This window comes from Microtus oregoni, unplaced genomic scaffold, assembly GCF_018167655.1.
Source record: "Microtus oregoni isolate MIOR12 unplaced genomic scaffold, Mior012 000087F_ref0000451, whole genome shotgun sequence".
Lineage (NCBI taxonomy): Eukaryota > Metazoa > Chordata > Mammalia > Rodentia > Cricetidae > Microtus > Microtus oregoni.
In genome coordinates this window covers 1,177,718-1,204,137 of record NW_024544554.1, presented here as the reverse complement: position 1 = coordinate 1,204,137, position 26,420 = coordinate 1,177,718, and the positions used below count along the sequence as shown (strand labels likewise).

The window sequence follows — 26,420 nt, the reverse complement described above, 5'->3', positions numbered from 1 at the left end:
TACAGAATTCACTAGGACTCATCTTTATTCTGTACATATACTATTTTGTATTTTTAAATCATTGTGTTACTGGACTACACAATTGGGATTTTTTTTTTTTTTTTTTTTTTTTTAGAAAATTACTGAAGCTCTTGCCTGCAAACATGTCATGGTTAAATCTGTGAGAAGCGACAAAACCAGAAATATTTCATTATGATCTTTTATTATGAGTGAATGTAAGAGAGGAAATTCAACAACCACATACAAGCTTACAAAAGAAAATGTTGAAAGGATTCTCTGCATTATTGTGACAAAAGCAACCCCAAACTTGTTTTTTGTTTTTTATTTTTTACAGGATAAAGGGCTAAAGGCTCCTGCAGCGTTGTCAATCGATCTTTCTGGCAAACAACAGGGACGGATGCTGTGCATTTAGGGCTTGGGTGAAGGCCACTAATTTTGATCTAGACTCTAAAAGTGAAAATACCGTAGCACCATAACGTGTTTTTAAAGCCCTCCCAAATATTTGCAAGTTCACCAGCAAAGACAGAAGAGAAGCACCTTTGAAAGCATGGATCCCTGTGAAGAAGACAGCTGTGAGCCGGAAGTACTCCTTCAAGTTCCTGCACCGCAGTCTCGTTTTGTATTTTACTGACATTCTACATGTAATGGATGAAATTTGTAAGTTTTGTCAAGTTATACATAAATTGTGTAGTCTTCTAGGACTCAGAATTTGTCTGTCTGACCAGTTGAGGTAGTTAAAATAGGGAGGTCATTTATAATCTCATCTTGGCCTGTTTGATAAATGAAGGGATTTTGCTGGTGAGTGTGAACATTGCTCTATAGGTGGGCTAGAGTCCAAAGAATGTAACGCAGTGGTATCATAAGAGTGTGGACATTTATTTATTATAGCACCATTGAGACATTTTGAAGTCGGAATTGGTAAAAAAATAAAACAAAAGCATTTGAACTGTACTGGGTGGACGGAATGGCAAAAAAAAATTATTGTATTCTTTTTTTGTCAAATTATACTTTTTTTTCCAAAAATTTGGAAATAAATAACTGGAATTTAGTCGGTCCCTTGCACTGGTTGACAAGATTATAACAAGAAGAACACATGGATGCGGTTTTTGTTTTGCTGGGGTTTCAGATAGAGTTTGGTTTACAAAAAGCAAACAGGGCCAACGTCCACACCAAATTCTTGATCAGGACCACCGATGTCATAGGGTGCAATATCTATGATGGGTAATCTCAGAGCCTTGCGTGTTCGATATTCAAAGACGGTTTTGCTCCATTCCCCGGTGTGTTTCTATTCAAAAGAGGAAAAACATGTGTTAGAAAAGAGCCATGGCATTATAGCACATAGATGGCATGCTTAACTGATTATGTTGGGCAACTGTCTTCTGCTCTCATGGAGTAGTTAGTGCACATGGAACCTTCTAGAACGTATGAGAACTTCTGTATTTGAAGTTTTAATGTTCTTGGTTGATCAATAAAATTATTAGTCAAACCCTGGTCAGACTTAAGAGTTAACCCAGAAGGGAGATAGTCACAGATAGGCTAACCCATTTTCAAGCCTGGTTCTGGTTGTTCCTTTTATAGTATAGCTGGTTGCTTTACTAAGAAGTGGGTGAGTCACTCACAATGGGAGTAGCTAGCAGTAGAAGTGAGTTCCTCCTTTTAGTAAATTACAAGAAAAAAGAATAGATTTTAAGTCACATGTTACACCTTTACATTTAAAAAGTGGTTATATCTGATGGATATTATATAATAAAAAAATATATAGAATATACAGTAAATATTCCAGTTATCAAAGTTGGTTTGTGAGTTTAAATTTCATTCATTTTCATTTCACCTGTTTTCCATCTAGAAGTTAGGCTCTGTTTTTGTAATATTTTACACTTTGGTAATATTTAACATTTCTGGAACAAATAAGTAGATGCTAAATAATTCATGTCATTAGGCAGCTTCTGTCTCCCTAATTGATTTTTACTTTTTCTTGGCGAACAGTTTGGATGATTAAGCAACAAATTTTGATGATATTTGCCATCCTGCTTTCAAAGGCATTGTTACTTACTGCACAGCCATCCTCCAGGACTGTGTAGGTGAATTTGCTGTTTCCTTCCGCCTTGAATTCCCCTTCATTCGATCCCATGAGCTTTAGAGACTTCTTGACATTGCCAGTGGCCTGGTCCATGTAGGCAATACTGTTCTTGCAGTGGTATGTAATGTTCTGGGAGGCCCTGCTAGAGAGGAGCCTGAGGTATGCCAGTTGTACATCAAGGACATCTTCAGGAAGGTCAGGATTGCCATAGCTGAACTGTAACAGGACAAAAGGATACATCAGAGGTCGTGACTGCAGCCTCAGGTAAGGGCTTCATGCACTATCAGCGTGAACATTGCTTTATAAATTCTTCACATACATGATATGCTATTTTATTATGTGCAGAAGTGAATGCCTCAGCAAGTAGAGAAGGTGTTTAGATTCAACTTCCCTAATACAATCCAGCTTTTTATAGGAGCGATAGTTTTCTAATCAGACAAGTGTTTGAGGTATTCTACTTAGTCACCAGGAAGAGGTAAAAGGAAAAAATAATTGAATGACATATATTTAGCCATAGCTTGATTTAAAAGGTCTGTCTGTTCTCACCTGAAAGCCACCATCCATAGATTCTCCAAACCAAACATGTTTCTTCTCAGCAGCAGAATCTGTCCACCAGTTCTTCCGTGGAACAGTCATTGGGTTGGCGTTTATGCACGTCTCCCCGGTTTCCATGTTACAGAACACTTTGATAGCATCCATCTTGCAACCCTGGTTAGGATCGACCCAATATTCACCTGCAGAGTCACCAATAGAGAGAAGGGGAATTCGTTACAGAACTCAGAAGGGGAGCCTGGGCCAGAAGATCTGCTTGTTCATCTGGTTCCGAGTACTGAGTAGTGCTAATGCATTTGCAGATAATATATAGCACAACTGATTGGTGTGTCTGAAGTGGAAAGTTAGTAAGATCCATAGCAGTGTTAAAATGAGAAAGAAAGCATTGCCGTTGACATATATATATATATATATATATATATGTATATGTATATATATATATATTTATACACCTTGGTGTGTTGTACTTGTCTAAATCTCACCATTTATTTCAAAGATAACATTCTACTACAGATTTGCAGCGTCATAGCTGAGCTTGCCTGATACTTCATATTTTCAGTAATGTCCAAAGGTTATTCTGAGCAAAAGCAGTGGTCTTTGTCAATATATTTAAAAGTTGAAATAATTTTGAAATGATATTTCAAAATTTGAAATTAAAAGATGATTTCTATATTGATTATAATAAATATATTTTTAAGATAAAAATAAAATCACACATGTCACAGTAGATAAAAGGCAGGAGTTATTTAAGTAAAATTGACACTTAGTCATTAGCTCATCAAAATGAATTATAATATATAATATAATAATCAAAATGATACAATTATGCATAGCTAACCATGGGAATAGAATGATGCATGCCACTTGATCATTTAAATCATTTTTGTTTTGTATTTAGAAATACATGTGTAAAATTTTTTGTAAAACTGTCCTTAAATTTTCTTATATTTGAAACAGTTTGCAGTTACTTATGTTATACTTTAAATACACCTTCAAATACTGTTTTTCTGTTTTCTCAAGTGTGTTCAGCTTAATTAATAATGTTTGGGTAGTATATGGGTTTAAAATATTTTCCACCAGAAAAACTTTCTTGGTCAAATTCTCATACAGTCTACAGCCATGAGTGATAAAGACTCCGACGTACCGCTCGTGAGTTCAGGATGGCAAAATTTCAGGTCTCTGCAGTTCCGCGCTGGGTTTTTACGAGAACCATCGGGACTAATAAGACTTTCTATTTGTCCATTAACAGACTTGAGGGAAGACATAATCTCCTCGGTGTTGATCTTGAAATCCATTGGTTCATCACCATAGTAGGGTGCAAATCCAGCAGACTTTTCACCGCCTCCAAGGGAGGCAACACCTCCTCCACCACAGCAAGGACCAGGTGCACCAGGAGGTCCAGGAGGCCCTGGCTGCCCAGGGTGGCCTGGTGAGCCCTAGGTGGATGAGACAATATGTCAGTGAAGCTTTTCTTGGATTTCCACTGAAGGACTGTGCCACGTGTCTAGGAAAGTGAACTGTAAACAATCCACATATGTTGGGACAATTACTTTAATTAAAAAAATGTAGATGATCTTGTAGTTTCATGATTCTCAACTTACAGCAAATGTAATTCATTACCGACAAATATGGGAACGAACAGCCCCCCCCCCCCCCAAAGTACAATTCAAATACTGGCGTGAGAAAATAAAAAAGGGCCTTTATCTTCTGGGTTTAAATTTCCATTGGCATTGCATCTCTGTGCTTGTGGCATATTGATTTTTCATTTGTCACGTGTATGTTTGTCAGAACAATGGTTTATTGCTACATTTTCCCCAAAGCTGTGGAACATGAAGGCACTAGTCATGATTTTAGCAGTAGCAAGACTATACATTGAAAAGGTTGTTTAATTAATGGAATCTCTACAAAAATCAAATTGCATCCGTGTGTTCCTTGGTGTGAGGTCGGCATGGTGTAGGTTGGCTAGTTAAGTAGCTGCCATTATATCTAAATATCACTCATCAAACTATAAATTTTCTCCATGTCGCTGTGGCATCAAAAAAAGTCTTACTGTAATGAAGACTGTTAAATTAAGCCTTACTTTCTAAAAAGTAAATGATTAGATTGTACTCAACAGGCTACTTCAGTTTCAAAACAATGAAGGGTTTCTGAAATGATGGATTACAGCGAGTTAAGTCATGCATATACGATGATTACCTCAGATCCTCTTTCACCTCTGTTGCCACGAGGTCCTGGCGGCCCAATGGGACCTGGATGTCCGCTTGTACCATCTTTTCCAGGAGGCCCATGTGGTCCAACTGGTCCCTGAAGAAATGAACAAGATGTTATAATGCTAGAATACATGCCTGCAGTGCAAACATTTCAAAATAGGCACCTTCTGACTTCTGGCTTCTACGACACTTACTCTGGGACCGGCAGGTCCGGGACTACCAACTGCACCCTGGTGACCGGCAGCACCCTGGAAAGCAAGGAAGAGCAGAGACGTGAGAAGATCTCCCACAGCTTATGGGATGGACTGTTTAAGATCAGTCCAGACCACAATGACCGCGATGAAATAAACTTCTCTCTTTCTTTGCCTTTCTTCATGCTAACCCATTATTTGAAATAAGCTCTTGAGTTCATGCCTCCCATCTTCTAGCTTATTGTTCCGAGGTGGAAAGGGTTCTGCTCGGAGTCCCTCATCGGTCATGCGGTAAAGGAGGGCTTGCAAAAATGGATGCACTCACAGGGGAACCTGGGGGACCTGGATTGCCTGGGAATCCTCGGTGTCCTTTGATGCCATTGGACCCACGCTCGCCGGTTTCACCTTTGTCACCTCGTGGACCTTGGGGACCCTTTAGAAATAAATTTCAAATTAAGGCCATTATCATGTAAACATATTGAGGAAATAAAATCGAATTCATAATAAGTTGATTATAATTTGCAGAATTCTATTAGCTTTATAATAATTAATCTTTTATAATCTATTACATAGCATCCTCCTATAGATTGTAATAATAAATGCATTGTATTATGTAGGATCCTATTAGCTAGAAATCCCCCTAAAAAATAACAATGACGGTTTCAGTTTACGGTTTTGGATTGGTGATGCAATCAATGCTCATCATTGATGCTGCCATAATTAGCCGCATGGAACTTTTAGTTCAGAAGCTGAATCATTTTTCTGTATCATCAACTATAAGTTTGTATTTACCCCACAGTTATGTATCTGTCAACCAGTCTATTTCCTAGACCTTTCAAAAAGCAACAGAGTATTTTTTTAACACTCTAAAATGAGTTTACAAACACAAAGGCTCAAAGGCTTAATACTTACAGGAGCACCCCGAGCTCCAGCAGGACCAGGAGCACCAGAAGGACCAGCAGGACCCTAGGAGATAAACAAACAAATGAGCACAGCCTGTGGGACTGAATTTAGTCACTCAATCCCATTTTGAAAAGTTGAGTGTGTCGGGAGGACAGGAGGATGTGAAAAGAATGGGGGACTGGAAACATGGTCACAATATATTGTACAAGAATTAACTAAAATTTTAATTTAATTAAAAAATTAAATACAGTGAACCAGTCTGAAATTTTACAAAAATGAAAACAGTTCTCCCTAAAAATCATTTATTAGCTCCATTGTGGTGGGATAGTAGTACACATACTATTATTGGAAGCTAATATTCCTCTAGCCTTTAAAATCTGTTCCCTTCCTCCATCCTTACAAAGGAATCTAAACAGAAGCAGCAAGAAAAGAGCCCTGTTAATTCTAACTGCATCCCTGCAGCAAATAGACAGATGCCCATTAATCCCGACTGAAATCAGCACAGATACATCCCACTGGACAGAAGTAACCTGCTATCCTGACCCCAGTCTTCTTTGGACGGACCAGGGCATATAAAGAGAAGATGCTTATGGGAACTCACCGCTTCTCCTCGGTCACCACTCTTCCCAGCTGGACCAACAGGACCAGGTGGTCCTGGATGACCAGGAGCACCTGGGGCACCAGGAGAACCATTTTCACCACGATCACCCTGGAACAAATTCACGAATCTCACGTAACTATGACAGACATCAAATTTAATTATACATGTCTACTGTACATAGTTTGTTATACCTTGCCACCAGGGGATCCATCTCGTCCTGGTTGACCATCTGATCCTGGGTTTCCCTGGTTAAAAGGGGGAGGGGGAGAAAGATGACCTGAAATTATCCAAATACTATGCAAGCCTTTTATTCTTTTAAGAGATGGTCTCTATTTAGTATACAAAGTATTAGATACCACTACGGTAGTTTTGAACAAAGACTACTTTAACAAATTTTCCTTCCCACTCATGCCCAATCCCCTTGCTGCCCCTGTCTCTCAAAAGAAGTGAAAATTGATTTTGGCAATAAGAAATTCCATATATTACAATGTGGGTTAGCTCTGTGAAGAACTGTAATTCTTTGGCAGATATGCAGGATATCTATTTTCCTAAAGTTTCGCAAAATAATATGAGGAGAGCAATAATGAAAAAAATGGTGTTTATAGTACAGTTAGCAAATGATTTTTGAGGAATGGAGATCTAAATTTATGATGGAAATCCAAAGTTAAGTTTACTTAATATTTCAACATCAAATATAGCTCTCAAAATACATAGGCCCTGTTAAATATTTTGTTAATATAGAATATTAATTGAAAAATTAATAATTACCAATGAATAAAGAACATTTTTATACAAAACTGTATGCTGTCATTTTCTTTATCAACCTGTTTCTTAAATTAGTCAAGCAACTGCATTTCCTTCATTGGTGAATTTATTGAGAGATATTATTGGCCATAGGCATTTGTAATATTCTAACTTATATATAGCAGGCTGATTATCAGAGAGGGCAGAAAGAGCTCTCTGATATAGGTTACATGGGCCTATATCTAGATCATCATAGACATTAAGGGCTCTTTGATTAATGCTTGAATTTTGTACTGGAGAGAATGTGCAATGGCTAGAGGCATTTGTGACGAAGTCTGATGCCTCGAATTCACTCCTGGGGAGCTATGTGGTGGAAGGAGACAACTGAGCTCCTTAAAAGCTGTTCTCTGACCTCCATGTGTGCACCATAGTTCCGATGGGCCCATGTGCACACACATAAACAAACACAATTAAATACACATTGTTGAAAAAGAAAATGTATCCGACAACTTGAATGTTAGCAGACTGGCTGGACATCTGCTTTCAGTGGCTACTTACATCCCTCCCAGGTTCACCAGCTGTACCAGGTTGGCCAGGAAGACCTTGGGGTCCAGGAGGACCACGTTCCCCATTATGGCCACTGGCTCCCGGTTTTCCACTTTCACCCTGTGTAAAAAGAAAGAAAAGACATTTTTACTTTAAGACACCAATTATTGGGGCGTAGGCAGATTTCTTCATCTCGGAAGGGGAAAGGTGTTTTATTCAACTTATATTGCTGTTCAACTTTCTTAAAGCCATACCCTTTATAAGGAAAAAAAATTGGGGGAAGCAAGATTTTTGGGTTTTCCTAACCACACAGTGATTCAGAAAGGCAAAATCTCTTTTTAAAACATTTGGTTGTGAGGAAGATAAATTTATGAGTAGAGAAATAGAAATATTAATGATAAACCATCATCTTGCTGACCTTGAGAATCAGGATTTATTAGAGTCTTGGGAAGACATGCTAAGTACTGTTAAACTTCCTATTATTATTTTCTGAAATATTTTGAAATGGGTACATAAAGTATCATATTATGAAATCAGATACAAGTGGAATTTTGTAAGCTTATTTGCCGAGTGCACACTTCAGATACTAAGCCCTATAACATTATGGTAATATTAATGAAAGAAAACCAAGAGAGCAAATAGCTTGAAGGGATGGGCAGCTGACATCAATTAAGCTTTGATATATTTAGGAGCGGCAGCACCTTCTCCCTTCACAGGTGTAGTGAAAAAACTAGAGAAGGTTCACAAGTTTCCTAACAGTGGTGTTTGAAATATCAAAATTGATTTTTTTGTGTGTGACATTGGCTTGTCTGTGTATATATTCAAGTCTTGTTTATGACATGCTTTCCCTATGCATTTTGGAATGATTAAATACAAGTTTTGTTTTTTATAAACCTAGATGTATAGAGAAGTTCAGATCTTTCCTAATTTGTGTAGCGATGAGAAACCATCTCGTATCTGATACGGTGAAGAAATCTCTACATCCATGAAGGGAAGCAAGACTCCAGCGCAAGAAAACTACACTTACCTTGATACCTTGCGGCCCAGGGCTGCCCCTAGGACCCGGCATGCCTGGCGGCCCAGCAAGACCTCTTGCTCCAGTAAGTCCCGCAAGTCCGAGTGGGCCTGGGGATCCCTGTTGCAAGCGATGAGAAAGACTCAGCTCGTTTCTACACAGGTATATTTCCCTTATTAAATTTGTTATCAAAATATATGGTCAATCAAAAGAACAACAGGGCCACTCACCGGAGGTCCCTGAGCACCAGGTGGTCCCTTCTCTCCAGGTTGGCCAGCATCACCTTTTGGTCCCGCTATTCCAGGGTTGCCAGGAGAACCACTGTTCCCAGCAGGCCCTGGAGGGCCATCCTTGCCAGGAGCTCCACTTGGCCCTGGGGGGCCTGGGTTACCCTGCAAATAAATGAAATTTAAAATATACATTAAGAGTTTTTGTTTTGTTTTATTTTGTTTTTGTCCTTGCCTTTTACTTATTTTCAATTTTATATGGGATTTGGCAATAACGTATCAAGATATCACTTTCTCCTCCTAGATATATGAAGTCTATCAGTAAGATGCATTCGAAGAAGACTAGAAAGTGCTTACATTGTTGCCAGGGGGACCAGGAAGACCACGACCACCAGGAAAGCCAGCAGCACCCTGTGAAGCAGAAATGCAGCTATCAGAGACAAACTAGAACATAAATCTTTGCCCACACAAATGTCAAGCAAAGGAATGGACCAGGGCTTGAATTCCATGCTAAAGTTATTTATGATGTCCCACCTCCGCTTCAGATTTACACCCAACTGCCCGTGGTTGACTGACTGACTTTCACACGCTCTCTGTCACTCTCGTGTCATTAGGAGGTCTTTCCATAGATTGGGATTCAATACATTTTTTTTTCAGTAACAACTCAGAGAGTGACAGTAAAGGGGATCAGTACTCACAGGACCACCAGGACTGCCACGTTCACCCTTGACACCCTGAGGACCAGGAGGACCCTAAATACAAAAGGGAGGAAGGACATATTAAGTTGAACACCAAAATAAAAAAAAATGACAAAAGATTAACATTAGGAGACCAGCAATATCACCCTAAGGAGATTAAAATAGCTCACATCTGATAATATCTAAACTACTGAAACCAAAATTTAGATTGAGTATATCCTTATAAAGATGATTATATTCTCCTCTCATAACACAAGATCTTATATGAAATGTTAAATTATTAATAAACCAAAATGTTTTATGGGATTATTTAGCAATAAGACTCACAGCGGGTCCGGAACCTCCAGGGGGTCCTGCGGCTCCAGGAGGGCCTCCTTCACCTTTCTCTCCAGGGGCGCCTCTTTCTCCTTTAGCACCTGGTTCACCATTCTGTCCCTGCACAGAGCAAGAGTGACAGCCTGTGAGCTAACTTCCTCCACAATGCACTTGGGTTAGCATTCCTTTTCTTTAGAACATAGAACTTTTTTTTTTTAAAAGTTGGGAAGATGTTACCATCAAATAGAAATAGGAGGCTCTCTGAAGACACACCAAAACTAAATTAGTCAAAATATTGTAAGAAAGGAAGAGAAAGGGAAAGGAGAAGGAGGAGAAAGAGAAGGAGGAGAAGGAGGAGGAGGAGAAGGAGGAGGAGGAGGAGGAGGAGGAGGAGGAGGAGGAGGAGGAGGAGAAGAAGAAGAAGACGACATGATAGGGATAAAGGCTATGAATTTGAAAATGAGCATCGTGATGCTGCATTGCCTCCTTGCCCAAGCATAAAAGAGGATAGGGGTTTAAGTTGCCTAAAGCTTAAACAACAGAATTAGTTAAACACCAACCTAAAAATTAATAAAGTAACTTCAAAGAGTAAAGTGACTGAAGAAAGACTGGGACCAAATAATTTGTATCTGTTAGTTTTCAGCAAGATGATAAAATGGGCATCGGGACGTTCGTGCTTAGACATCCATACTTACAGGAGCTCCCGGGAAGCCAGCAGGTCCAGGAGGTCCATGTTCACCTCTCTCGCCCTGAAGGAAAATAGCTTGTTAGTCACGGTGATAGCCTTCCCCACGGGGATCATGCAGTGCCCTCTATATAGTCTCATCTTGCTGTAGTAGGAAAACAGCTAATACAGCAAACACAGTTTCACCTGAAAGTCTTTTTTGACTTCTTATCAAAATTAGAAAGGAACACTAGAACTGTTGATTTCTTCTGTCTCTAGACTGCAATATAACTTGCAATGGCTATGCTTTCAAAGTGCTCCAATAATAATAATACATGCAATTATATAACTCCCAAATGTAAAGTATTTAAAATATGGCAAAATGATAAGACATTGATTAAACAAAAAGGTGCTGAGCTTTGAATTTCAAGACTTTTTAATGGTAAAGGATTTTTGATTTGGAAGATGCTTCTGGCAAAGTTTAAGAGATGCTCATTTAGAAATGTATAGTATTTTTCAATTTATGTGCTTTCCCCAGAGTTATTTAGGAAATGAGGTACCTTAAAATAATCTCACATGGATTTTAAATTTTTAAATATTTTCTTGAATCTCATATATTTTATGGATAGAGTCAAAAAGGAGGAAAAGAGTAGCAGGGGCAACGCTACTAAAACAAGGCAATGACCTGTGTGGGGTTAAGAATATGTTGAAAATGTCTTTGCCACTTACAGGGCCACCTCGAGGTCCAGCTATACCCGGAAGTCCAGGGGCACCACCTTCACCCTGAGAAAAGACCAAACGATGCTGTCATTCCTCTGTCTTCACTGAAACAAAGGTTGACTTTGTTTGCAATAGTGCTGTTACCTTATCTCCAGGCTGACCAGCTGGGCCAGGGGGGCCAATAGGACCAGTAGGACCCTGCAGAAAGAGGGGTTTTAGTTGGTAAGAAATCAACATCATTTCTTGTATTAATCAGTGTCTAGAGACACTCATCTACTAAAGTGGATCTGTTTTTGTTCTCTCTTGGCTCACATGATACTTTGATTGCTTGGTAACAACGTGAGAGAGTCCAGTAAACTCACTATTCTGTGAGTGTGACCAGAGAAAGTAATTTAATTCACCGTGTTCATTAATTGATGCTTTTTTAAAACCTCTATTAGAGAAGATATAAGATCTTATTGAAATATCTTTTAAAACTATTTCCTAGTTTTTATTGACTTGCTATGAGAGTCATTCCTAGCTTTTGTTTTTTATATTATTAAGGATTCTCTCCATCCTTAGGGCACTGACGAACTATCATGGAGTGATAGATATAAAACTAAGAATTTAAACAGTCCAGTGATTAGTGTCTTTTCAATGTTCAGGGCATGTTAACACGGTCTCACTTCATTAGAGTGGTTTTGGGAACCCCGAAAGCTGAAGTAAGGTCTACCACACATTAAGGTCCATTTCTCACAAATGTGAATACTCACCCTTGGCCCATCCTTTCCTGGAGCCCCATCAGCACCTGCACCCCCGGGTTCACCCTGCCAAACAAAAGTCGGTGTCATCACCCAGTGAATGCTGGCCAAGAAGAGAAACCCTCAGGAGTTGCTGACATTAGAATTGGTATTTGATTAATAGTTGCTATAGGACCCTATGTCAAATTTCATTTAAAATAAAATGATAACAGTAATTTTGAAAATAGTTTCTAGTAAAGTGGCTTTCCTCTAATCTATAAAATCAGGTTTATTGTAGAATCAAGATCAAGCAATCAGTACCTTTTCACCCTTTGGACCAGGACTCCCAGGACCTCCTCTTTCTCCAGGCATCCCTTGTAGACCAGGGGGACCAGTAGCACCAGCGAGACCAGGGGGACCAGCAGGGCCCTGCAATAAAGAGATGCATGCCAGATGAGGAGAAAGCAATTGAAGTGCATCTTCCTAAGTCCAGGATGCCAGGAACGGCAGCTACCTTTCCTCCCTCGGGGCCAGGGGGTCCAGCTCCGCCTCTAGGACCAGGGCTTCCTGCAACTCCGGGTGGTCCACGCTCTCCAGGGGCACCGGAGTCACCCTATCAGTGAAAAGATAACATCCACATTAGTATCCTATCAGTGAAAAGATAACATCCACATTAGTAACACATTAGAGTCAGAAAAGAGAAACACTGCGGATTACGGTGACTTTGATTAAGTCTACTAGGTTTTTAACTTTTATTTCTTAATGGTTTTGAAATTTTTGAGTATAAAATTTTGATTAGCTGCTTGGGAACAGGAATCTAAAAAGCGTAAAACAATGGAATGTGTATTTGTTCTGATTAAGGGACAAGTGTCTTGGAAGTAATTACTGTTACTACTCATAGAGGTAAAGTTTGCATTTCCTCCAGCAGGACAATTCTCTGCAGAGAACCCATGCATTAACAGCATTTCCTCTTGAGTGGCTGACTTTGTGGCATGTATTAATGTCAGAGGAATAGAATATTCAGAGGAAGCAAGTTCAATGCATTGCAATGTTTGCAGTTTGCTTCTAATTACTAAAAAGGAGAAAAAGGTGTTCCCCTAATCAGTTGCTCTATAACATCGTTAAAAAGTTAAAGTAAAATTACCTTGCCTCCAGGAACTCCAGGCGCACCAACTTCACCCTTTGGACCCTAGGAGGTCAGCATTATGTATGGTAAGCATTTGTCAATATGCATTGCACAAATATAAACAACATCGACATCTGCTGTGTCTATATGTTGTACAATTATTTAAATCTTCAAGCTATGCACTTTAATTCTGTTGTTTATAAAAAAATTAAACTGAGTGAGTGACATCATAAGCAACCCATCTTTGTTTTTTTGTGGTTACTGAGACAGGGTCTCATGAACTCAAACTCATTCTGGAGCCAAGGGTGACCTTGAACTATTAACCTCACACACCTCTTCAAAGGAAATAAACTGACAGGTACTTGGTGTGTGCTCTGCTGGACATCTAATGGAGAGTTTCAAGCATTCTAGCAAGTATTCTATGATCTAAGTCAACAAAACTCAACTACCTGGACATATAAAGTTAATGACAGATAAATGCTTTTGATTTTTTCATGTAGTCGCCAACTTTACCAAAACAAGAGGTGACTTACTGGTTCGCCAGGCTTTCCATTTTCTCCTGGAGGACCACTGGTACCAGGTATTCCCTGCAAATCAACAGAATAACATCGTATGATCACTTAAAAAATGGCTTTGAGAAAGCTCTTCACATGTAAGCCTAGTTTTCAAAGTAGTTCATGACATAATTTCTATACTTTTAAGGTATAGAATGTTTGCCCTATTTAAATTAATGCCAGATAGAGGGTGGTTATGCCTTACAAACCTGGGCTCATATCTGTATTTTTATTTCTGTATATATAGTTGTGCTGAGGAATAGGGTAGATGAATTTAGCTACATAGACTTTTTATTGTGAGAGCTATAAGTGTGTATATAGAACTGCAGAAGTTCAGTTCATTTTTAATAACTTTGTATGTACATTCTAGAATAGCCATGGCAGAAATTACTATTAATACTTTATTTCAGAATGGAAAAAAAAGACTACAAATTAAGTTTCAGATGAACATGTAGCAGGGGAACAAAAGTCTTGAAGTTTATTTATTCTACAAAAATAGGTCTGAAAGGGAAATAAGGAATTTTAACAGACAATAACACTCAAAGAATAAGCTCTTACTTGTAATCCTTGTGGACCAGGGGGTCCGGAATCGCCCTTGTCACCAGATGGGCCCTAGGTTGAGAAACACAATGATAGAGTCCATTGTAAAATTGGCCTTTCCTAGTTAGTCTACAGTTCACATCCCAGCAGGCCTATTGCTTACTGTCAAAGGTAAGAATATGAAAAGTAGGGAAAGCTTGGGCTATAGAAGATACTCAAGGCAAATTAAGTACAACATGTAGTGAATACCAACATTTGATTCAATAATAAAATAAGGAAGTCTAGAAACTGCTGAACTATTCTAATACAGTGCAGTGATTGCATAATTTCTGAAGGCTTGCCCCTGCTCTGTTTCACTCTCTTTAGCTACACAAGTACTTACAGTAGGGCCTGGGGGGCCCTGAGGTCCTGTTTCACCGTTCTTTCCAGCAGGACCCTACAACAATGACAGTTAGGCAAGCAGAATTAATATATATATCAAGAAAGTTCGGAGTCTGGAAATGACTAAATTTATTAGATAGAAAAAGACAAAAGCTACATACGGGAAGGCCGGGTCCTCCAGGGCCACCCCGTTCTCCATTCTTGCCAGGAGCACCCTAAAGAAAAGGGTAAATGTTTACATAAATAAAGAAAAAAAATCAGTAATCAAAGTCCAAACCCCATTTTTGATCCTCCTATACCTGCTCAGCCACACACATACACACAACCATAGCCAATTACGTATTTGTTTCTAACACAATGCTCAATTTCATATATTCATCCATGTTTTTAGAGAAGGCTAAGTCTTGGGTATCTTGACATTTTTCTTATAGAAAGCCAAAGGGGATCCGTCAAATATTTATTGGAGAAAGTAGTGTTAGAACTTACGTCATTTCCTTTAGGACCAGGAAAACCCATGACACCAGGCTGACCCCGGGGTCCAGATGGGCCAGGAGGACCAGGGCGGCCACTTTCTCCTTGACTTCCCTAGGAAGAAAAATATCTACCTTAGTTAGAGTTGGAGGAACACATTATCAAAGTATAGTATACCTACACTTATTCAAATCTAGCCAATGAATGCATTCCAACTTTTACTGGACTAATTCAAAGGGATGTCATAGTTATACATACGGGAGGTCCTGGTTTCCCATCATTGCCTGGTCCTCCTGGGCTTCCAGGAACACCCTAAATGAAGAATATAACTGTCAGATGGCTTAAAAAGTCACATGAAAAAGTACAATATAGTCAACTTGAACAATTTTTTGATTTCCATGTTTATATGTAGCCTTGTAAATGCATTCCCTACTTTCTGTTAAAAAAATTCATCTTAGTCAAATATTTAATTTTCTTTCTTTCTTCATCTGTTTTAACCCATGTTTTCTTCAAGGGATTTAGTTTGTTTAATTTGAGTCTTTGGAAAGGTATTGTCTGCTTGAAGTTGTTTTTGGTCTGCCATCACTTGTATTGTCTTTCTTCCTACTACATTACAGTGTGATTAAAACAGATATATCTCCTTACCCTCATTCCTGGGCCTCCTGGGGCTCCATCTCGGCCAGGTTCTCCAGCTACTCCTCGGGGCCCTGCAGGACCTGGGCCACCACGTTCCCCAGCAGGACCCTAAGTTGTGAAATAACAAACCTTAGAGAGTTTTGATTGACTTCGGCTCTGACACTCTGAATCGGTGACTAGTGGAGTCATTTGGCTTCTCAAGGAGAGTTTGTGTTGCTGAGTTCTGCCCTTTAAGATCATATGGTTTAGCTTTGGATGTCATGTTGGGGGAAAAAATGAGGCAGCTGTGATGAATATCTCTTGTTTATAACAAACATTATTAATTGGACTTAGCTATACCTTTATGTGTGTTTAAAGTGAAGCACCATTAATGGTGAGAAATTACTGTGGCGCCTTCCCTGAACATCCAGGTGGTTTTCTGTGGTTCTTGTGGTGACACTGGGGTCAGGGATTCTCCCTGTCTGCCAGAGGAAGTGACTTTGCTCATCACAGAGCACAGGAAGTAATGAGGCAGGGACAAGGGTCACGAGGAGATGTTTTGCGTTTTGTTGTTCTAATATATTTCCTCCAGATATTTATCTTTCCATTAATGGGATAATGTAGAGAAGAAACCTCTATTTGTAGTAATGATATTCAGGAACTGAGGTGTGTACCTTTTCTCCTGGGATGCCATTTGGCCCTGCAGGTCCTCTGAAGCCAGGAGCTCCCTGGAAACAATGACAGTTAAACATTTCAGTTTATAAGATTAAAACTTGTTCATAATTCATGGGTATAAATATTCCTATACTACAAAGTTCTTTAAATAGGAGTTTAGGGATTTAATAGTAGAGCATTGCCCTCCAAGTACAGGTCATGGGATCACTTCTCAGAACTGAAAAAAAAATACTAAATAAGACAAAACCAAACTTCTGAAACGGAGGAAAAAAATAAATCACAGAGCAACCCATCAGCCAAATGCACACACAGACAGAAATAAGCATACTGAAACTCTTCAGGGTTTTAAGTTTAGATGGGACACCAGAAGAGCTTGGTGGTACACAGCTATAATCCCCCACTTAGGTGGTGGAGTTAGGAGAATCTCTAAATTTGAGATCATCCTGTAGGGAGACACTGTGTAGAAGCAATTTACCACTACAGGTTTTTGTTAGCTTTTAAACTGGTGTGATAGTTCATGCTTCTAATGCAAGCATTAGGGGAAGCTGAAGCAGGAGGATTGCCATGAGTTTGAGCCAAGCTTGGGCTACAGAGTAAGGTCCAAACCAACGTAGTCTATAAATAAGACCCTGCCTCACCAAACGGGGCAGGGGGGGATCAAAGATTGCTGTACCTTGAAGGTGAAGCAGGTTACTATGGAAACCTACCCTTTCTCCAGCAGCTCCTGGCTGCCCATTTGTACCGGGTTCTCCAGGTGATCCATCTTTACCATCTTCACCCTTAGGCCCTGGGATTCCTGGGGATCCAGCTTCCCCCTAAAAGATATAAAGCATTGGGACAAAATTTACTAGAGAAAATTTTACCCATTATTTTCTCCGAGCGCTGCGGTTTTCTAAGTAGCCAAGCATGTTGGTTTGGTACTGACCCGTTCACCACGGGCACCTGGCTCTCCTTTTGCACCATTCTTGCCGGGTTCACCCTAAGGAGAAACAAAATCTCTATGTAAAGACAATGAGGATTTGGCTAATAAAATCATAACCAGCCAGATGTTATACAGCTCGAAGGAGAGCCATATACACTTAACTGAGAGGAAGCAAAAGGAATAGCAATATTTTGCTGTGATAGGTAAGCTTGAACTTCCAGGCACTGAAGGAGAAAGGAACTTACTGAAGGACCTCGCTGTCCGGGTGCGCCGTTAGTCCCAGCTGGTCCAGGGGGGCCCCTAGCTCCCATTAGTCCAGGAGCTCCAGGAATGCCAGCGGGACCCTAAGGACAGCACAAACACGGACATCAGCCATGCACGGACCGTCTTATTTTCCCATCAGACTTAAATCCATAAATCGGTGTGGGATGAGGGGAGGGAGATTCAACTCACCATTTCACCTTTGCCGCCAGGACTGCCATTATTCCCAGGAGGGCCCTATGTGCAAAAGGGGAGAGAGCATCTTAGCAGGATGCAAAAAAAAAAAAAAAAAAACAAAACAAAACAAAAACCTCGCATGTATAGTATATTATTTAGAGAACATATTTACTGACAGGTATTATGTATTGTAGAGACTATGATATTTCCCTAAGAGTAGCCCAACATAGAAAAGTAGAAAAAATAATTAGGAATTAAGTCAGAGATTATTTATTTCCTGGCTGGTGCTTAGTGTAGACAACCTGCCAGGCATCAGAAAAGGAACCTACAGTTTACATACATGCTATATTCTCTACTCTGCACTGTGTTAATGGGAATTCATGAATTCTACAGTGCACAAACTCCCATTTTTGTTATGAACCTAATTATAGTATAACATGAAATTACACTTTTTCAAAGAATACTTTTTGATTGACAGCCAAGTTGAAGCATGCTTTGAAGGAGTAAGCCTAGCAGCTTGGCTCCTCTCAGATCTTGTCTGCTACTTACAGGAGGCCCTTGAGCACCAGCGTGTCCCTGTGGTCCAGGTTCACCTCGTTGTCCTGGGGAGCCATTTGAACCAGGGGACCCTGCAGGTCCAACTTCACCCTAAAGAGTCAAATTCCAATGTGTCAGCTGTCCTTTCCACTTCGAATAACTTGGTTTACCCTTCAGTTCTGCTTAAACTTATTTCTCTAAAGTTATAGTACTATGGATAAATATTGTAATAAAATGAAGGATATCATAAAGACAGGGGACAAAGATAGATATGGGTTTGCCTGTTTTCTAATTGTTTCCCAGAAATCACCTGGGAAAAGGCAGAAGTCATCGGAATAAATATCAGAATGGTAGAATGCTAACAATTATATATGTGTATAAGTATACATATATATGAATCAGGATTATATATAAATGTACTAGAATCAAGATTAAGGCATTAAAAAGTTCTCTGTAGATGAAAATATACATTTGATTCTTTTACAAGTCAACTTTGAGAAGCAATCCAATGTGTTAGAACTACATGCTTACCTTAGCACCGGGGGACCCAGGGAACCCTGCCGTTCCAGGAGGACCAGGGGGACCCTAAAACAAGGAAAAATGGGCAAGTAATAAAAACTGGTTAGACTGAACATCTAGAATAATCATCAAACGAAGCCACATGAATAATCAAAAGTACAGAAGACACCATATAAATGAAAGAGCATTTGTCATTCGTACGGGTATTCTTGAGAGGAACATTGTGTAAGATAAGAAGAGGGTTAAATCTGAGGTGAGAACATTTGTATTTCTCTCTGCTTTTCCATACATCCTGTGACTGTGCAGGATCTTACTCCTGAGCGTTTGTGTTCTTATTTACATAAAGGTAACATCACCATCTATTTTGCATGTCTCTTAACTGGCATAACCAATATTGGCTATGAAACACAAGTACGAGTTAAACACATGTCAGCGAATGACTGGGACTAATGGTCATGGCTAGAAGGGAGGCATAGTTTGGGGGGTCCGTATAGATTTAAACGATAATGTGATGGATACTATCAAGTACTGGATGGACCTACAAATTATTTCCATTTTTAGGGTTAAAAAGAGTCATCAAGTGGCAATGTGGGTTTGCTATATAGTAATATGACAATGTAATGTAGAATCCACAAGCTCTAAATACTTTGGAACAAAGCGGATTTCGATGCAACGTTACTCACTGGTTGTCCATCACTGCCCCGAGCACCGTCATTGCCTCGAGCACCCTAAAAAGAGAAGTTTGTCTCAAATATTTTCTTATTTATGAAAGGTAAATTACTGGTAACGTCTGACTACAATTCAAGCTCAGCTGAACTGAGTTTTCCTCAGACATATTAAAGTCCCCTTACGATCACATATTTTTAGAGTCAGTGTTAGACTGTTGAGACACCACACAGGAGGCATGGAGCAAGCCTGGATTCTGGGTTTTTAGAATTGAATGTAAATATGAGGTTCTAATGCATGTATCAAACTGACACCCCACACCAATGGAAAAGAATCAGCAGGGAGACTAAATGCAAGGCTTTCTTTTCTATATCATTATATCCAAATCTGGACTGATCTGATCTTGAAGACAGTGTTTCCAGAAGAGATAACCTCTGCCTTCATCAGGATACACCGTGACAATACTCACTGCAGCTCCAGGAAGGCCTGGACGTCCTCGCTCACCGGGAGCCCCTCTGGGACCCTGCAGGCAAAATTGAGAGTAATGATCTCACCTGAACCTGCCATGTGTGAGAACAGACGGGAAGGAGAAAGGCAAGGGAGCTGGATGGTTAGTATTAGTACTGAGAATCATAGGAGAGGAAACATAATTACCATGGGGCCAGGAGCTCCATTGTCTCCAGGAAGACCGTTTTCACCCTAGAGACATACGAAATGTTATGATTTTGTATAGCAAACTGTTTGATATTGCAAATACTGTATCATAGAAGAGACTAAGGAAAATATATACTTTGGTAATATTAAATTGTTCTAAGCCTTTAATTTTAATTATCAGAAGTGTAAAATTCGGCATTTAAGTGCATGCCAACTCTACATATTCATTAGTCTCTCGGGGATTCGCAAACATTTCTATGCCAGAGGCTTGGTTATCAGCTCAGCTGTCATCGAAGCTTTAGGGGGTTACCCTAAGCAATCGATAACATGTAAAGAACAGTTGACAGACTCTAAATGAGTTCGTTCAAAACCACAGTGGGCTGCAATTCACCTTCAGTCCAGGAGCACCCGTTTCACCCTTCTCTCCGTTTCGTCCATCAAAACCCTGGGAAAATTTAAAAACAGAAAAAATTTTTTAAGATTTGTGCACAATTCAAAATGGAAGTCTTACACTAAATTTCGTTTGATGGATTTTGTTCTTATTAGATTGACACTTTTTGGACTTGGCAGATTTCACCTAATATTTAGTTAAACATAAAGATGCTTTGCCATCAACACATTATACCTACTGAGTTCATGAATAAAGAATTAGAGTTAGGGGTAAGCATAGGGTCACTTACTCTGTGCCCTTTCATCCCAGGGAATCCAGGCATGCCGCTTGGGCCTTTAGCACCCTAAAAGTAATGAATGGGAAAGACGTTAATTAACATTCAAATAGAATCAAAACCCTGCAATGAAATGCATTTTGTCTTTATGTTGATTTCAATTTGGTCATGCGCTTTTGAAGTTAAAATGCTTGTGACTGAGGAGGTTATCAAACGGAGGAGACTTACCGGAGGGCCAGGTAGTCCACGCTCTCCAGGTCGACCAGGTCTCCCTGACTCTCCCTAGGCAGAGAAATAAAGGATGCATAAAGGCTCATGCGTGAGGAAATGGGGTGAAGCTAAGGAGAGGTCTGGTGGGATCAAACATACAGTTATGAGAGATCAGATGACTTCCGATTGGGTACTTATTTGAGACACAATCTGCATAGATAGCCCTGGCTGATGCTGTGCTTCTGAACCTCCAATGGCCACCTAGTGCTAGGTTGATAGGTGAGAGCCATCTACTCAATGACATCAGGTTTCTCAATGGAAGGGATAAAGGAGGCCCCTTTCACCTTGTCATAAGCCTATGATGTCCTAGTAATGATGTCTCTCTTCCCAATATTCAGATTTTTCCCAAAGTTAATGAAAAGAATATAGCATTGGAAATTATTTGAGGGAAAAAGGAGAATATTTATAAATTTATGCTCATAAAATAATGATCTTAATATATTGATTATTTGTTACAGAATGTAAAGGAAAAAATCTTGTTCCTTCTGGAATGAAAATGAAGTATATCTGAGAGTTCTATCACTTTCTAATTTGTCAGATGTACAGCTTTGCAAATGCAACGCAGAGATGAACAGGTTGATAAAATGTTAGCATCCTGAAAAGTGAAGACAACTATCTCGTCTCGTGGTGATTTAGAGGTAGAAGTGTTGCAAGATTTCTGATGAGGATCTCAGCAAGAGAGCATGATTCTCCATGAAACTACCCTAGAAGCAATATGAACTGTTGGTCAGTGCTGGCCGTCACCCTTAAGAAAGGGAATTAAGAAGCTAGGAAATTCAGCATAAAAGGCTATGAGAATCCTACTAACTACCATTAATGACAGAAAACATTTGTTAGGGTGTTTTGTGGTTTTTTATTTTTTTTTATTTTTTTTATTTTTTTTTTTTTTTTTGAGACAGGGCTTCTCTGTGTAATAGCCCTGATTGTCCTGGAACTCACCGTAGACCAGACTGACCTTGAAGTCATAGAGATCAGCCTGCCTCTGCCTCTGCCTCCAGATTGCTGAGATTAAAGGTGTGTGCCAGCACTACCTAACTACAAATTTTTTTTGAATAAAGACTTTCAAGTTTTTCTAAGACTTTTCTATAGTGGCATGAAGGATACATGGGTTATCATTCAAGTTGAATTTTACTATATTCCTTTTTGACCTATAAATACTTACATCCTTTCCAGCAGGGCCAGATGGACCAATAGCACCAGGAGGTCCTGGAGGGCCCTAAAATGAGAAAATAGAAACAGATAAGCTCAACATTTTGTCACTGCATGTTAAGTGCATCTGGAGGGAAACATCCTTTAGAGCCTCTCATCATGAAAATTACACTGAGTTAATATTATATGTTCATTACATCTAATTTTTGCTGTTGTTTAAAATTTACTAAAAACTTTAGATATCATGTATCTATATCTTATACTAAAAGTTTCTATTTGTATATGCATTTGTATATTTTAAGATATTGACTATACAAAAATATAAATACACTGCTCAATATTTTGAAATATTGTATTAACATAAAATTTATTTTAATTTCTGTATGTTTGTGTGGCACATGATTCCGGAGGACTTTGATCTTTTTCTTCACTATATGCAGATGTATGCAAGCCTATAGGCACAGGGACAGAATAGACACAAGGGGAGTCTACAGAAACCTTAGTTGCTTAGATAGATGGATGATCTTTGTTAGCTCTAGGAAATGGATAACTTTGATGGCTAATCAGTTAAGAATCTCCAGTATCTTTGGATTCACCTCAAATACCCCCAAATGCTAAGTTATTATGTAAAAATTCAAGCATGTGTGCAATCTGCACTCTAGATATAGCCATGAATGACTCAGGAATTGATAGATTTCATATGGGAAGTGAACTATCAATGTGTTCAGCAATCTAAGTGTTACTTACGGCAGGACCAGCTTGACCAGGTTCCCCAGGGGGACCTTGGTATCCAGGAGAACCCTAAAGTAAAATAATATTGAAAATATATTTTAATAATATGTAATATTTCTATTATTAAATAATAATTATGACATCATTGTCACATTATGTAATATATGTAAATAAAGTAGCAAGAGCTTCATATAAAAAGCTTATACTTTGAGAATAGTCAGAAGTCATGATTAGTGAATTTAGTCAAGAACTCCATTACAGTTTATGAAGGATTAAAACATATTTTTCAGGATTAAATAATGATTTCATTGAAATTGAATGGTTCTTAACTCAAAGGCATATTGTTTGTAAGTGAAACATGTATTTCAACTTTATCAAAATTTTCATTGATAATAGTTGTTAGGGAGTACATTAAATATGAAATTGTAACATTTAAAATGATGTTTCTTGGTTGCAGCTTCACTTAGTTGTGACTGTGCATGCTGAAATGGATTATAACCATATCTATATTAATTTGATTTATATATTCATGAAGATAAAAACACCAGTAGGCGTTATACTTACAGGGGAGCCAGGATGTCCAGAAGAGCCAGGGGGGCCTGCAGGGCCTGGGGGACCCTTGAATGCAAATTTAAACAATAAACACAAGTAGATAAATGGGAAACACATTGCACAGAGTGATGTGTGTTCAGACATGATGCCAATGTGTTTTGAAACATATACAACTATATCTTGTTATCTGGTAACAAGCCTTGATATGCTTAATTCTATGAGATTTCCAAAAAGGGTTTTGCATGAAAACCTTACTCCAGATGAAATTAGAGAGTCATTCAGATTATGAATCAATGTTAAAAATTTTAACCTCAACCCTTAAGAAAGGCAATTCAGAGGGTGAAAAGTCAGTAGAAAATATGATAAGCTTTATAGTGTTTCATTAATACCTCCCTCGGTTGAAAACAATTTCTTGTCTTTTGCCTAAGCATCATGTGGAAAATATCTTCACACTATAGATCTTATGAGTGTTTTTTACTTAAGCAGGTCAGTCAGCTTCAAACCTCATGACTGTACTAATATGTTACCGTCATGTTGATGTGAAGACTTGGGTGTAAACATAAGGTATGGGCCACTAAAGACTTAAAGCAAATGGATGTCATCACCATTCAGAAACTATTTCTAAATTCTGACAACAAGTTTTTGACTTATCTTTCTGGAATGTCAATACGTGGTAGTTTTATTGAGGTTTGTGTACCTTATTGAAGGAGGATTTATAACTTGAGTGTAGTAATAACCAATATTCATAAAAATAATTCTCCATGTGACTTTCCCACATTAAAAAAATACCCAAAACTTAGAACATCATAAACATCTAATTGGTCAACATTTTTCAAATTCATATATGCCAATTATAATACTCCTTACCAGTTCTTTTGTACCTATTGATAAAATTTTTTATTTAACTTTAGAAGCCACAAATAAATTGTATTTATTTACAGTGATGTTTCTGTTATTTGCAGTAAATTATGGGCTTCAACATTATTCCTCTCCCTGAGAGTGATTCAAGAGCAAGCATCTCCAGCATATGTCATTACAGTATTCCACATTCAAATCCAACTTGGAATGATTCTTGTTGTTTTCTGTTATTAAAACTCTGGGCCATTTACATTTGGAAAGGCCTTCACAGTCAAAGTGATTAGGTATTCTTTAGGATAGATGGACATAAAAGATCAATGATTCTAAAAATAGTCATACTTGATTTAAAGCTTGGAGGAAAGATGAAAAGTGATATTGAACATTCATGACTTAAACTGTCCTTTAGAATGAAAAATTCAGTGAAGTAAAGCATGAAAAGAGGATGCTGAGCAACTTGGATGAGAAAATGAGAAGTGGAAACACTCCTTAACAAAGCTGCCTTCAATTAGACAGTCTATGAGGTTACGGTGGGAGAGCCCTTATGTAGGTGGGCATGAAGAATTAACAATACTGGCAAGGCATAAAATGCCACAAGAAGGAAATGAGTTAGTATAGAAAATCATAGCAATGTTGATGGTTTCTCTTCCAGCTTTGGTAGTTAAGGAGCCGTTTTCTACAATTCCATGAAAATGTTGTATTTCCGGAAGAACATCACTCAAGAGTTAAGAAACAAATGCTGGGTGATACTTGGACATGCTCAGAAACATTTGTACGTACAGGTGGTCCGGGATAGCCACTCATTCCTCCTCCAACTCCAGACTTGACATCGTAGGAGTCATACTGGGGAGAATAATTCTGTAGAAAAAAAATCAGGTACATAGATTAGATTCTATTAATACAAAGGTCATAGCTATTTTCCGAAGCATTTAGAGTAAGTGTATGCAGAATGAACTGTTCGCTGATAGATTTCAGCATGCCAGATATGATGTCTTTTCTGCTTATTGTCTGTCTATGACTTTAAATATTGTATTTGCTACAGAAATATTTATTGAGTAGTGTATGAAGATTTTAACAAACTGTATTAAATGAAGAATTCCCACTTCAATTTGTCCCTCATTTGTTCAATGTTATCACTGAAATCATTATTTCTATACAATAGTTATAGCATTACACACAGAGTAATTGAATATGTAAGGACAAAGGAACATTGATGTTATTACCTCTAAGTATTTAATCTCCAACTAAACATGGAGAAGTAAAATAAACTTCCCAAAAGGCCAATAAAACTGATTTTAATTATATACACATATATATGATGTGTATATATGTACATATACATAATCAACTATATATGCTTTATATATATATATATATGGTTTCTGATTTTATGTAATAAGAGCTGAACCCCTCACAATTAAGCACTGAACCATTGTAAACAAGGAAAAATATCAGAATGGCTCAGAGCTTGCTTTAAGTTCGAGGTCTAGATATGTTCTATTTGATTTCCATGATGCTCATTGCTCCTGAATTGTTTTGGAAAAATAGTTACATGAATCACAAACATCTGTGTAGTTTTCTGAGTTCACTTATACCCGTACCACTTAACTTTGCAATGTTTATATTCTTGATTATTGGTTTTATGTGCAGACTGATTGGCAGCCCTGACTCAGAAGGAGAATGATGTGCCTTGACGACTTGAATTCTGTTCAGCTGCCACGGAAGCACAGGCCACTCTGTTTATCTGAAGTTGATAAGCCATTTTTGGAGCTGTTAACTGCTTAGTGCTCAAGCCTCCAATGGCATTGTCATTGGTGTTAGGAGAAGAATTAGGGAATAATCTGCAATTATAGCACTTTTTAAATTTTGTAAGTTATTTATTTTAGGAGCTGATAGTCTATCTATCAAACATAA

General features: G+C 38.6%; 1 protein-coding gene across 1 annotated transcript in view; it reads right to left on the bottom strand.

Moving 5' to 3' along the window:
- Window positions 1-855: 855 nt before the first annotated feature.
- Window positions 856-26,420, bottom strand: part of LOC121442191 (collagen alpha-1(III) chain) — a 35,814-nt gene continuing 10,249 nt past the window's right edge. The window contains exons 5-51 of the mRNA XM_041643647.1: window positions 25,287-25,364; window positions 23,664-23,717; window positions 23,115-23,168; window positions 22,381-22,434; window positions 21,177-21,230; window positions 20,964-21,017; window positions 20,675-20,728; window positions 20,284-20,328; window positions 20,099-20,152; window positions 19,647-19,691; window positions 18,976-19,029; window positions 18,457-18,555; window positions 17,923-17,967; window positions 17,715-17,813; window positions 17,473-17,526; window positions 17,255-17,362; window positions 16,547-16,600; window positions 15,903-16,001; window positions 15,516-15,569; window positions 15,273-15,371; window positions 14,948-15,001; window positions 14,788-14,841; window positions 14,424-14,477; window positions 13,845-13,898; window positions 13,330-13,374; window positions 12,700-12,798; window positions 12,507-12,614; window positions 12,219-12,272; window positions 11,611-11,664; window positions 11,476-11,529; window positions 10,778-10,831; window positions 10,095-10,202; window positions 9,768-9,821; window positions 9,427-9,480; window positions 9,073-9,234; window positions 8,855-8,962; window positions 7,840-7,947; window positions 6,729-6,782; window positions 6,538-6,645; window positions 5,946-5,999; window positions 5,359-5,466; window positions 5,037-5,090; window positions 4,829-4,936; window positions 3,777-4,068; window positions 2,627-2,814; window positions 2,054-2,296; window positions 856-1,285 (exon numbers count right to left, since the gene is read on the bottom strand). Coding sequence (XP_041499581.1) covers window positions 1,139-1,285; window positions 2,054-2,296; window positions 2,627-2,814; window positions 3,777-4,068; window positions 4,829-4,936; window positions 5,037-5,090; window positions 5,359-5,466; window positions 5,946-5,999; window positions 6,538-6,645; window positions 6,729-6,782; window positions 7,840-7,947; window positions 8,855-8,962; window positions 9,073-9,234; window positions 9,427-9,480; window positions 9,768-9,821; window positions 10,095-10,202; window positions 10,778-10,831; window positions 11,476-11,529; window positions 11,611-11,664; window positions 12,219-12,272; window positions 12,507-12,614; window positions 12,700-12,798; window positions 13,330-13,374; window positions 13,845-13,898; window positions 14,424-14,477; window positions 14,788-14,841; window positions 14,948-15,001; window positions 15,273-15,371; window positions 15,516-15,569; window positions 15,903-16,001; window positions 16,547-16,600; window positions 17,255-17,362; window positions 17,473-17,526; window positions 17,715-17,813; window positions 17,923-17,967; window positions 18,457-18,555; window positions 18,976-19,029; window positions 19,647-19,691; window positions 20,099-20,152; window positions 20,284-20,328; window positions 20,675-20,728; window positions 20,964-21,017; window positions 21,177-21,230; window positions 22,381-22,434; window positions 23,115-23,168; window positions 23,664-23,717; window positions 25,287-25,364 — 3,945 coding nt within the window. The 3' untranslated portion in view covers window positions 856-1,138. The remainder of the gene's footprint in view (window positions 1,286-2,053; window positions 2,297-2,626; window positions 2,815-3,776; window positions 4,069-4,828; window positions 4,937-5,036; window positions 5,091-5,358; window positions 5,467-5,945; window positions 6,000-6,537; window positions 6,646-6,728; window positions 6,783-7,839; window positions 7,948-8,854; window positions 8,963-9,072; window positions 9,235-9,426; window positions 9,481-9,767; window positions 9,822-10,094; window positions 10,203-10,777; window positions 10,832-11,475; window positions 11,530-11,610; window positions 11,665-12,218; window positions 12,273-12,506; window positions 12,615-12,699; window positions 12,799-13,329; window positions 13,375-13,844; window positions 13,899-14,423; window positions 14,478-14,787; window positions 14,842-14,947; window positions 15,002-15,272; window positions 15,372-15,515; window positions 15,570-15,902; window positions 16,002-16,546; window positions 16,601-17,254; window positions 17,363-17,472; window positions 17,527-17,714; window positions 17,814-17,922; window positions 17,968-18,456; window positions 18,556-18,975; window positions 19,030-19,646; window positions 19,692-20,098; window positions 20,153-20,283; window positions 20,329-20,674; window positions 20,729-20,963; window positions 21,018-21,176; window positions 21,231-22,380; window positions 22,435-23,114; window positions 23,169-23,663; window positions 23,718-25,286; window positions 25,365-26,420) is intronic.